This window comes from Rhipicephalus microplus, chromosome 9, assembly GCF_043290135.1.
Source record: "Rhipicephalus microplus isolate Deutch F79 chromosome 9, USDA_Rmic, whole genome shotgun sequence".
Classification (NCBI taxonomy): Eukaryota; Metazoa; Arthropoda; class Arachnida; order Ixodida; family Ixodidae; genus Rhipicephalus; species Rhipicephalus microplus.
Window position 1 is genome coordinate 10,968,660 of NC_134708.1, and position 13,100 is coordinate 10,981,759.

A 13,100-nucleotide genomic window follows, 5' to 3' on the forward strand; every position below is an offset into this window, starting at 1 on the left:
TGTTTTGGAATGTCTCAAAATTGTGTCAGTACTCGTTTAAAAGAACTGTATATTTGTACTTTTTTAGAAGAAACCAGTGTTTTCAAGACAGCAATATATATTTTCAAAGCCGTGCCCTCTTATATACCTTGTGGAAAAAAAGGAAGGGCTATTATACGCGCACCTGGGTTTGAATATTTTGTATGTTGTGGGAATTTGCAACATAAGGGGAAATATGATGCAATAATTGATAAATAGAAAATTAACTGTCTAATCGACCATTGTGACAACAGGTGTATGACCTTCTAAAGGGAAATTTTTGCCCAGCCTCGTTACTTCAAAAGTTGGTTAAATAATTAATGTTGCTTAATTAAGCAACTCAACACAATGGGAAATATAGAGAATTATCTCATGCAATAGGTGGCAACACCTAATTGGTCAGGTTTTATGTTGATTTTGAATGAAGAAACAGTGATACAACAAGATGAAATCAAGAGGACACGTACATGGTGCCAAGTATGTGTTGCATTGTTGTTTATTCATTCAAAATAAGTGTGTATCAGCCCACTTGAGGACGCTACTACGGGTCTTCACGTTTTTGAACTTTGGCTAGAGTTTTCTGGAGCACCTTGTCTAGTGAGGCAGGTGGCTCGTCTGGGTGTGCATTCAATGACTCTGATTGCTGTGAGCTCAGTCCAGTGTTTTTATCTTGCTAGGATACCTGCCGAACTTCATAAGTGTGGCTTTGAAGAAACTCACCAGAGATATTCTGAAGCTTAGAGGCTCTGAAAGCCTAACCTACGTGTTTTCTCTCTTTTTGAAATTTATCCATTCACACACGCTCTAAACTTAGACACATTCAGGTGTTTGGCGTACAAAAAATGGGCTTGACTATAGAAGTGATGATGCAGAAAAGGTTAAGTAAAAATAAAATGTGTTATGTATACAGCTGGTCTAGCTTCGTAACCGCTGTGTTGATGTTATACAAAGAACTAATCAATCGAACACTACCTTTTAGGAGGCAGTCATTTCTGTTTATTGAGCTAAAACACTATCAAAGCGACATTAAGTTGAATTGAATTAGATCTAAGTAATCTGTCCTTTCTTACAGGTGTGTCTACTCCACTCAAGAAAAATAAACAGTTTAATAAGGCTAGTTATAAATTGAAATTGGTAGATTATTATTATAAATAATTATTGATTATTCCTGAACTTCCTCAATGGTTACATAGGTCATGTGTTCATATTTATGAAAAATTTCATTTCTTGCCCAATACCCCTGGGGCAAGGAATGATGGCAGCAAGCCAGTGACATGGGACATAACCATCATCATCATTAACACACTAGGACTAGGAATATGGATATACTGCTTCTTCGAACACCATTTTAGATCATTGTAGTTAACGCAGTTTGGTGGCAAAAAAGGATAAGGCAACCGCCGTTATTGAACATTTGCTCTGCTCATATTCCTTTGTTCTTCATTTGAAATGTTCTGCATTTGAAACAGATATTGTGATCGAACATTTGACTGTGTTTCTATTCATTAATTTGTTCAAGTAATTCACCATTTTTGCGGCGGTAATTTAATTTTAAGCTGGTGGTAAGTCCTCATGGTTGCATAAGCTAGGTCTAAACACATCGATATCAACACAACAAGCTCGCGCCCCGAAGATAACGACGGGCACGTGAAAGATTCTTGTGGTACACAGGAGCGGTCTCGCTCCCGAGACCCTCCGCCCAAAATTGCTGCTGGCCATCTCAAACTTCGTGTGCACATGGCGTGGTGAGCAGGAGCGCGACGCGCATCGTCCAGGCAGAGTATCGGAACTTTCCACGATAGCTGTCGAATCGATTTAGCCATGGCTTCTTTCAACCCGTCGCGACGTGAGGAGCTCTGCCGTCTCGCTGGCCAGATCAGTTGCCAGTCTCTCGAGCTCAGGGACATTGTCGACAACATTTACCTGCGTGGCCAGAACCCAGCAAGGCCTCCCTCGGACACCCCGAGCAGTCCACCGGGATTCGCGGTGCGCCAGTCTATGTCCGCAGGCAAGGCTGGCGGCGGCCGAAGGGCCTCGGCCGCTCCTCAAACAGGCAAAGGCTCGACGAGTCAATTCCTAACGGTCCAGGTGCCGGTCTCGATGGCGTCGCAGTTCATGGCCACTCAGAAGCTGGACGCCGCCGACTTGAGCGCTCGCCTCTCCGCGTCCTCGTTGGGCTCCGACGTGGGCCCCAAGATACCCACAACGAGCCACATGTCTCGGAGGCCGAAGCCTCGGCCGCCTCCCAAGCCCAAAGCGGAAGAACCTGAGCCCGCGCATCCGAGACCCTACGAGGACGACCCCATTTGGGAGGTGTGGGAGAGCAACATGCTGCGCTTAGCACAGCTTCTCAAGATGCTGCTACAGGAACTGCGCACAGTCACAGAATACACCAAGATCGACGAGCCGACGCTGATGGCGGCCGCCGGCGCGGTCGGGAGCGGCGTTCCTTTGGCCGAAGCGCCGGTGGCGGACGCGTTCGCAACAAAGCTGGCAGCGAGCAACATCATTGGTGGTATGGACAACCGGGAGAACGTGAGCAACGCTCTGCAGAACCCGGCGCCTTTCCGACAGCTCTACGCGCCGCCGTCTGAGGTGAAGGAACGGTTGTTGGAACCACTTCGCCAACACCCAGACCTGAGCGTGTACTTCAGCAAGCTGGCCTCCCAGATGGAAGCGCTGACGCAGGCTCTCAGGCCAATCGCCGGAGCACCGATGGCGAACGGGTACGTTTTCCTATATTGCGTGTTTTTTTTATTGCGATAGCAATTATATGAATATTTGCCGTCGCCGTCATGTCCCGTAAATCTAAAGGCATGTGTATAGTCATAAAAGCCACGTATAGAAGCAATCGAAAAGAAGTTTTCGAAAGGTGTGACCCAGAATTCGAACTTGCGCTCCCTCGCGTTATTCAATTGTGCCATGCGTGTGTGATCCGTTCTCCAGGACTGTAACGGCAGAATACAAACACACCGGACGCCACGCGGAGAGAAATTAAGATTATGAGACGCGAGCCATGCTGCGTCGTTGTCCACGTGGCGCGGCGTTTGTGTTGTATCGCTGTTGTGCCATGCCACTTTTTTTATTGCGAGGCTATAGAACCTTCATGGGCGCACTTCCGTGCTCGCACATGAAGGCTCCCAATTTGGGTATGTAGCATTGTGCTCGTGGTGGCGTGAGCTAATGGGAACGCTGATGCTCCTGCAGGCTTGGCCAACAGCAGGGGAAAAATGAGACGGCTGAACCAGAATCACAGTATATATATTGAAGGTAAAACTTCACCGCACATAAACAAAGTGACAGAGGAAAAAGAAGCAGACACCACGAATGCTGCGACCAGGATGCTGAGGCTAAAATTACTGGTCAAAAGCACTGCACTCACGACACAGGCGGCGTAACAGCTATTTATTTTTTAACACGCCAATGCTTATACAAGTGCCTAGCAACCCTACCGCATATGGTCACATATTAGAAGAAACCAAGAGGTGTAACAAGGATGATAGTGTGTTAGATGTACGAATGCACGAAATCAGATTCAGATGTGGGCAGAGAGAAACTAAAAAAAAATCAAAAAACGTCATTCTAGTGAGCTTGCCCTGTAATTTAGGCTTCAGGAATATTTACCGACTAAACCCATATCACATTTTATTTTAATGGCCAGAATCGACGCTGGCGGGGAATGCGAGCTGTGGCTTCACGTTCCACTGCGCATTTCTTAAGTTTCCAATTCGAAAACTCGTTGTTTCGCCGGAATTAGAATGTGCGCCACCCAACTTGTACTTAGGTAAAAGGTAATGATTTACAGGACGTCGCCGCCTGCGCGTGTGTTCTTCTCTTGACGGGGGCTATCTACGTTGTGTGCTCTCTCCGCAAAGTTCGCGTTCAAGCTTGACCGCACGGAGGTCACTTCTGTCACTGCAGCGGTCGCGTTTGCTAAAGGAGTGAATAGCTAGCTATAATAGTCAAAGTAGGGGGCTACTTGAAGTAGCAACTTTGACAGTAACCCTTTGAAGTAACAACTGTGAAGTAATTACTTAGTGCTTAAACAGGCACAGCATGTTTCTATCTGCTTGTCGTTCTTCCTGTGAGATTCCAAATTTGTTGTTATCGCATTCACTGCGCCCTTGAGGCGAATGAGTGAGTTTTTTTTCAAGTAAATTTTTAGCCCCTTCTGTCACATTTAAATTTATTATAATTGTTCCTAGGCAGTGTGCCTTTCTATAGTCGAGCAGTTTAACTAAATACAATGGTGAATTACTTTGCTCACGTTGCCCAAAATGTGATATCGCTAAATTGAACAAGCATCAACCAGCATCAACAGTTGCTAAAGTTAGTCGTTATACACGTGAACACCCCTGAAAGAAAATCCTGAGTACTGCCCTGGGTTGATGTGAAGCCGTGTAAACACTTTAGTATCACCAGAAAAGTTTAAGCATGTAAAAAATTCCGTGGATGTGAGAACCGCCTGAACTACCCCCTAGTTACGGCACTGCCGAGGACCATCGCGAGGCTCGCGTTCACCGATTTGATGTCCTGATGTCGTCCAGGAATGGAAGTCCGGTTGGCCAGCAGATGCTAGTCCGCGCCGATGTGCACACGGACAACGGCGAGGGTGTCAGCATGGCAAACCGGGCCAACGTGAGCTTCCAGATAGGCAGGTCTTCCTCACAACCGTCGTCTTTGGCTGCCGCCACCATCGGCAAGGGTGCAGGAGGACTCGCGCACTCCGACACCATGGCGTCGCTCGTGGCGAGCGTCAACCAGCTGACCAACCACATGACCCACGTGCAGGACCTGTTCCGGCGCGCCTTGGGCGGCAGACCGGCGCCCAAGCGAGCAGGACTTTCGGTCTCCGAGGAGGAAGACCTGCGATACTGTGTCTCAAAGCTCACGGACAACATGACAAGGATGTCTCACGACTTGAAGGACACCCTAAAAAAGCACACCTCAGTGCCCGACGATTTAGAGGAAAACACGGAAGATTGCGGAGGACAGCCCACTCAGGAATTCGATGAGCCGAGTATTACCATAACGTTGCTTCGAGAATAGTCGCTGACCTGAAGAGGCGTTGTTTTTCTAGTTCTTAAGTCTCGAAATTGACAAGATGGGCTCTGCTATCCAAACTTGAGTGTTAAACTGCTGTCCCCGCGGACCGCTGTAGAGCAACTACCTTCAAGCAACAAGTGCACGTTAGTGGCGCGATGATGTTGATTAAAATATTTCCCGGCTGACGACTTCATGATGAAACGAGCTTGGTTGTACAATTAACAAGGATGATACCTGAGAGTTGTGCAGTGTCGGGATTCCTTACGCACGCTATGTTCTTTACCGTATATAACCAGCTTATAATGCTGCTGTTTATAGCAGCTGTATAGCGGCAGCTCAATTGGCCCTAAGGAAGAATTAAATATTGTTCGTTTTGTGTATCTGCTGGGTGTAAAGCCGTTAAGTGCCTACTACGCCACAATTATTCCTTTTGCTCATTGGCGGAGTACCTAGTACTCTTCCGGCTTCATCGGTCTCGCGCTGAGCCTGAATATCCTGCCTTGCCAACTTGCCCAACATTCAATACCATGTTCGTTTCTTGCGCATTGCTAGAGTATAAGTGCGCCATGTCGGCCCGTTCGTGCTCGCACAGCCAGGCAACGGATGCAGTCCAGGCCACAGGCGGTGCAGATGGCAGGGGTTGGTCTAAGTGCCCGTCTGCAGTCGCCTCAGGTCCAGTTGATCTTACAGCGAGAGCCGTTACGAGACGACAACAAAAGCCGTTCTTGGCGCTGTAGTTGTCCGCCACCGGTTTACGTAACCACTATCATGGAAAACAAACTAAAAAAAATAAGGTGGAATGGTAATAGAACTTGGGCTCTTTTCGTGGCAGCCCTGTGTTATACTACAGAACCATGCCGTTGCCAGAAACTCCTTCGCAAAAAGGCTATACAAGTGCTATGTCGGGATGGAACCACGTATACTTGATAACTATACTGTAGTGTGGTAGAAGAGTAAGATAACAAAGAGGCGTCACACAAGCACATTGTGTAACCAGGTGTCACACAATACGAATCGCTTAACGAATGGGTCATCGAATGCTTCCAACTCTTTACAAAGGGGTCAGCCAGTCAGTCGGTCATCAAACTTTATTGGTTCCTAACATAAAGTTTCATACGAACCTAAGGGTCCTGAGAAACTACAGAGTCGTTCTCAGCCGCCGCATCCACTAAGTGCACACAATGTCTTTCAAATACGTAGCGGGTACCTCGCTTCTCCGCGGAATGGTGAATATGGGCATAGTGGGTGTTTTCCAAATTTTTTTAAAAAAAGAGAAAAGATTTCGGTGATGCGGTGTGTAATTTTATTCAAGACTCTAAACGTTTTTCAACATAAAGCCCACGTTAACAGATACCCCCCCAAAAAAACGGGTCTAAAAGTAATTTTCAATTCTGGATAAATCCATGACATACCAAATTAATCGGGTTTGGCAAAACCAGCTGTCTGGTCGGCTCCTAAAATCAAGTTGTAGCTATTAGTGTATACTTTGTTGTTGATTCTTTTTTCTCACTATCTAAATCTTTGGTTTCTTTCTTTTTTTTTAACATACTGTCTTCACTATACAACTTTCCCAACCCCCCCCCCCCTCTTTTTTTTTTCGTTGTAAGCAATAATGCAGTTATCGTCCATACGAGACTATATGTTCTCTTGGCCAATCCCCCAGAGTGGGTACGAGCCATGGATTAGAGGATACAAACAAACAAATAAACAAACAAATGGGCCATACCGTACACAACCTCCCACTGCCGGTGCCGCGGCACTCACCCGGCTACGCTTTGGGAGTGCTTTGGGAGTTCCCGGCACAGTACAGACACATTAACGCCATGACCCTTTCGTCTAAGCTCCATGAGGTTCTGCGGAGCTCTGCTCTTGACAAAACCTGGGCGACCCAGCACGCCCGTGAGGCGGCGTCGAGGCGAGCCCTTGACGTCCCCTCATGAGAGGCCTAGGCCCGGCCACCTAAACCTGCTGGTTTCTTATAATAAGGTTTATTCCTCCTCCTCCTCCTGGGCCGTATTAAAGGCGTTATCATCAGTGGGTACCTTGCAAGCGTGTACTTGTATTAGTAGCCCCGAGAGAGTTCATTACAGGCTTTATTAATGCTGCTCTTCCAGCGTTCGCTGCGACTGTACTGTGCTTTAGGTGCAGGCCTGGCGTTGTTTTCGCTCAGGACTAACGGCGTCCCGACACCGGAATTTCTTCCAGAAGAGCTTTAACAGTCTAAATGTTTTTGCACTTACCCGAAACTTTACTTCTGGTCGTGGTATTAAATTTGGCTGCATTCTCAATATAAACGAAACGGCTCAAGGCCCGTGTGCTTATATTTTCGTGCACGTTAAAGAACCCCAGATGTTCGAAATCTCCAGAGCCCTCCACAATGGCGTCCCTCATAATCATATATTGTAGTTTTGGAAATATAATTAATAATAATAATAATAATAATAATAATAATAATTTGTTCAAGGCGCTGACACTGCTGAAACTGTAGTAACTTCATTTCCTAACGAGTGGTTGTGGTTATTGCCAACTTCAAACAAATCGACATCATCATCAATACTTACATATTTTCATTAACGGGCTTTCGTCTCAACTAGAATGACGGTGCCTACAGAGTTTATAACACATTAGAGAATTTTCTTGAAATCTGCCCAGTGCTTGGCTAATTCCTGAGTGTAGGCGTGAGCCATGGATTTCAGGCTCGGCTCTTATACTCTGCTCTACATTTTACAAAACCACAAAATTCTTGGTCAATCCCCCACAGTGGGTGTAAGCCACTGGTATTGGTGAACAAGAAAAGAAGATTCTTTCGAAATATTATTGTTGCTAGCAATAGTGCAGTTATCGTCCATATGAGACTATATGTTTTCTTGGCCGATCCCCCAGAGTGGGTATGAGTCATGGATTCTGGGCTACAAACAAACCAACACTGGAGGGGTGCGTGCCATTTGCGGAGGTCAAGAAGACGAAAAAGAAACGGTCGAAATCGCGAGACCCTTGCCCGAAAGTGCCTCTGACTGTCGCAGATTTTACGTGCACACGATTCGGTGAGTGAAACGCGACAGGAATTACTTAGTAAACTTTCCCCGCTAGCTGTCAAATCGAGTTAGCCACGTCTTTCAACCCTTCGCGGCGCAAGATCTGCCGTCTAGTTGGCCAGATCGATTGCCGGTCTCTTCAGCCCAGAGACATCGTCGACATCAACACTCAACGCGAGCAGGGCCCCGCTATGTCCCCCTCGGCCGTTTCGAGCAGTCCTTCAGGATTCGTGATGCATAAGTTGGTGTCTTCAGGCAAGAGTAGCGGCTGCCGAAAGGCCTCGGCTGCGCCTCAGATGAGCAAGGACTTCCCCGTTAACTCCAAGGTGACGGCTGGTAGGCTAGGACCCAAGGACTCAAACAGTCAGTTCCTAAAGGTGCAGATGCCGGTCTCGCTGGCGTTGCAGTTCATGGCCCTTCGGAAGCTGGACGCTGGCGAACTGAACACTCGCCAGTCCGTGTCTCTGTTGGGATCCGACGATGGCTCCAAGATTCCCACGATGAGTCACATATATCTCAGAGGCCCAAGCCTCAACTATCTCTCAATACAAAGGTGGAGGAACCTGGGCCCGTGCATACGAGGCCCTACGAGGAGGACCCGATTTGGAAGGCGTGGAAGAACAACCACCTGCTGCTGACCCAGTTATTGAAGATGCTGCTTCGGGAGCTGTGCTCCATCTCGGACTACACCAAGATCGATGAGCCGACGCCTATGGCTGCCGCCGGCTTGGTTGGGAGTGGTGTGTTTTTGGACGAGGTGCCAGTGGGAGATGTGTTCGCCACATCGGTGGCAGAAAGCAGCATCATCGGTGGCATGTACGACCAGAAGAAGGTGAGTAACGCGCTGCACAACCCTGCGTGGTTTCTGTAGCTAGCTCTACCCACCAATGCCTCAGGTGAAGGTGCGGTCGCCGACGAAGCAACTGTCGTCGGAACTGGTCCGCGAACACATAGACCTGAGCATTTACTTCAACAAGCTGACGCCGCAGATGGAGGCACTGACGCAGGCGCTTAAACTTGACACAATCCTGCGGCAAGCTGGAGCCCTGATGGAGAACAGGTACGCTGCGCTATGATACCCGTTTCTGCGTATCTTTCTTTGATATCTCCTTTATTCACTGTTACGTCAGTTCGTATTTCGCACAGAGCATGGTGCCCTTCTATTGGTGTCGTCTACATTTCATGAAGCATTGTGGATTTTCTCGCTATGATAATTACGGAGTTATAACTATATATATATATATATATATATATATATATATATTCTGCAGTCAACTGTGCCGTTTCAGCAAACAAAGTTGAGGTTTAGCTAAACTCCAATGCTCAATGTAGTGGGCGCGTTCGAGCCGAGGCGGCTAGGGACGCATGTCGAAGCCCAAGGGCCGCAGTGATGAGACGCACGCTTGGCGTCTCCAACAGAAGTGTGGTATGCTTTGGGAGAACTTTATTCTGAAATTTCGAAGACGCGTGCCCTAGCACACGGCGGGCCGCTCCACTCAACGGGACAGTAAAGCCGAGGCCTGCCGCCGCATCGTGGGCACTGCGCCCTCTGGACAGCCCAAAGTTGAGATGTGATAAGTCACCCAATTCGTTAGTAGAACATACTTTTTGTACATACTCCCATAGAGGGCGCTCCAGAACCAACACAGGAAAAAAATATAAATCTAGCTTTTGGTTCACTAAGTATCACGGCTAGGTGGCGTTAGCCGCCGCCCGATCTAAAGCGTACATCCATATCAATCCAGCTGGAGGGTTGGATATCACGCGCCCTCTATGCTCAAATTCATTCGTGGCGACAGGAATTACGCGTGAGGGACGAATAGTTTTGTTATTGCTGAGGACACGACGCGCGCTGAATGTCCCAGCGCTGCGGTACGTTGCGCACTAGAAGGATGAGTCAAATGCCCCATTGCACCATGCGGAAAGTTTTTTATATTTGGCATATTTTGACGAACAGATTTTTGTGCGATCTTCAGATATGTGTATATAGTGGAATTATTTGATACGGAGCGTTCAGTTTGGTTAAGCGACGCTCGGTAAGGTATAGAGGGGGGGGTTAGTTAATAAATACTTCAAAACACCGCGTGAGAATGGTGGACAACACACAATTGACACAAGACGAGCGCTGTTCCTTGTCAGCGCTCGTGTCGTGACCTTCTGCATACTTGTCGTTCTCGCGCTAGTTTTTCAAGTAGGCCGGAATAGCTACAGCGTAGAGCAAAAGGAGGAATTTGCCTGTTTCGTTTTCCTGCGCTGCCCTCTGCCTTTTGGTAAGGTTCTTGCAGAAGCCGAGGCAACCGGTATGACCAACATGAAAGACTCCCATATGAAAGATCGTATTGCGACGTTTTCTCTAGCAGGAGGGCGCATACACCGCGGCATTGTGAAAGATGAATTGGCGGTACATACGCGACCCACGTGTGCACTTTCTAAAAGATGAAAAAGAAACAAAAAATTGCCCGCAGCTTCCCTCGGGGGAACACTGAGGAGGATGCGGAGCATATAATTGGTTAACGGGGTGTTAAAGTGCGACTTACTTGGGTCGATGGCTAAATTGGTTAACGTGGTTGTGAAATGGGGTGTTAAATTGCGACTTACTTGGGTCGATGGCTAAATTGGTTAACGTGGTTGTAGGAGGGGGTGTTAAATGAGTGAACACGTACACACGTATGCGAAAGGGCGGCGCTGGTCGAAGGGACGTCGATCATTGTGTTTGTGGATTCGTTGGAATTCATTTCACCGCGACCTTGGACGTCGACGCGCCGTACAAACCAACCGACGAGCGGCAACTGAGCGAGCGAGCGCCGACCTTGAGTATATATACAGCTCGACGGCGCATGCACTGTCAGCTGTTGAATGTTCTCGAAGCGCGACGCCACATGCGCGTCCACTGGAGAATCAGGAGAATTGTAGATGTCGAACGCGGTGTGTAGAGGAGGAAGGGTGCACAGATGGTGGAGGAGTGAAGCACGCGCGGTGTGTAGAGGAGGAAGGAATGCACAGATGGTGGAAGAGTGGGCGACGGCGCGACGGCGCATGCGCGCGCGTCAGCTGTCGAATGTTCGAGAAGCGGTGCGGACGGCGCGGACGGCGCACTACAAGGCGCGAGTATAAGATGCTCCGCATCTAAAACAGCATTCAGGCCTCTCTGTTTTTTTTATTCTTTCCTTCGTCTCTGCTTCCTAGGCCGATCCCGCTTGAAGAAATTGTCGGTTGCCTCACGCACAATCTCTCAGATATATCGATGCCCATCGTGAGGCCCGTCTACTCACTACATCTCCTGATATCGTGCAGGGTCGGAATCACGGCGGCCCAGCAGATGCAAGTCCGCGTGAAGGCGCAGATGGACAATGGCAAATGTGTCAGCATGGCGAACCGGGCCAACGTGACCTTCCAGATCGACAGGTCCTCGTCGTAGCCGTCGTCTTCGGAATAGCCGCCTGCGTCAACAAGAACGCAGGACGACTCGCACAGTCCAAAACTATGGCGGCCCTCGTGGCGAGCGTCAACCAGCTGATGAACCACATGACCTAGGTACAGGACCTATTCCGGCGCGCAGGACTTTCCGTCTCCGATGAGGAAGACCTGCGATATCGCGTCTTCAAATGCACGGTCAATATGCCCAAGATGTCTCGCGACCTGGAAAAGACCCCGGACGAGCACACTGTAGTTCCACTTAAGCCTGCTCGTCGACGATTGTGATGACGAGATAGAAGACTGCTGAGAGAAGCCCCCCAAGGGCTTCATTAACGTCGAAACTGCATGCTGGCCAATAGTTGTCTTCGACATCGATATAATTGGCCCCGATATTTGATGCTTAGTGTTTGAATAATGTCCCGCGGACCTCCGCAGTGCGACTACCATCAGCAACGAGTGGTTAGCGTTGCGATTATGGCGAATAAAATATTTCGCTGCTGACGTCTTGGTAATGAAATGAGCTTGTAATGGCTTGGCTATTGACAAAGATTGATCACATGGCGTACGAATTGTGCAGTATCGGTGTTCTATGTGTGTGCTAAATGCTCTTGGCCGTCTGATCACAGCTTACAGTGCTTGAAGTCGATCTTTCATTGTCAAAGCTGTACAACGGCAGCTCATATTGTCCTACCTACCCTCTGTGAGAGAAAAGCAGGGGGACACAGCTATTGCGCGTATAATGAAGGCACTAGGAAGGCAAACAACAAAAAGAGGGTATATACTCCAGCTTGCGGCGGCGAACACTAGAATATTTGAAAGACGCCTCGGCTTCACCTTCAGGAATTGAACGATATAGAGTAAATTGGCCCCGTGCGCATTGCAGTCAACCGCGTCGCAAAGAAGGAACCTTTGCGCGCCTGGGAAGTGATCCTTTCAGACTATCCATGAATGCCTACTGCAAGTACAGCGGCGAAGTGGCCACTACGCCACATTTCTTCCTTTCGCAAATTTACAAATTGCCCACTGGGCGTCCTTAGGCGCCACGCACACTTGCGCTGCTGCATCTATACTTTGTAGTGTGTTACCAGCCTTAAACCACCAATTCGTTGCGCTATAACATGTATTAACACCCGGTGCAATTCTGCGATTCTGCCACTCAATATTACATGCGTTAAGGAGGCTCCTACGATACATGAAACTCTTGCAGCGTTGTTTAAACAGTCAGCCTGTTTAAACGAGCTGTACTTTTTGTGCAAGTGACATATGAAAAAAAATCATGATAAACGGTTATGTGCCAAAGAAACGGGGTAAATTTCACTGATCATTACTGTCCACTAAAAATCACGAAGGCAACGGTTAGCCCAACAAGTCGCTGCGAAAAAGATGGTGGTGAGCCGGAAATCTCTAGTACACACAATGTGCGAATACCTGAGAACGGGAAAGGCAACGGCATGCGCGAGAAAAGCCCCGAAGTGATGGAAGGCCTGCGCCAATGACGACGGGCCTCTAGAACCATGAGAGGTGCGAACGCTGGATTTTAGCGATAGTCTTCGTCTCTGGAGTTCGGGAATCCGTGCCGTGTCT

The 13,100-nt window shown here is 48.2% G+C and overlaps 2 protein-coding genes across 2 annotated transcripts in view; both read left to right on the forward strand.

Annotated features, from left to right (window-relative positions):
- LOC119163469 (F-box/LRR-repeat protein 5) overlaps positions 1-12,017 on the forward strand; it is a 53,396-nt gene extending 41,379 nt beyond the window's left edge. The window contains exon 10 of the mRNA XM_075873129.1: positions 11,394-12,017. The gene's annotated coding sequence lies outside the window, so the exon portion shown is untranslated. The remainder of the gene's footprint in view (positions 1-11,393) is intronic.
- On the forward strand, positions 1,562-5,249 carry LOC142771536 (uncharacterized). The gene is made up of 2 exons (XM_075873130.1): positions 1,562-2,744; positions 4,566-5,249. Exons 1-2 carry the CDS (start codon positions 1,840-1,842, stop codon positions 5,065-5,067), a joined length of 1,407 nt encoding a protein of 468 aa, XP_075729245.1. The 5' UTR covers positions 1,562-1,839; the 3' UTR covers positions 5,068-5,249.
- Positions 12,018-13,100: the final 1,083 nt, after the last annotated feature.

What these genes read in the sequence shown, in the direction of transcription:
- LOC142771536 (XM_075873130.1), top strand. Translation starts at nt 1,840, where the DNA reads ATGGCTTCTTTCAACCCGTCGCGACGTGAGGAGCTCTGCCGTCTCGCT. An exon ending in GGAGCACCGATGGCGAACGG is followed by an intron (nt 2,745 to 4,565) that starts GTACGTTTTCCT and finishes GATGTCGTCCAG; the next exon opens with GAATGGAAGTCCGGTTGGCC.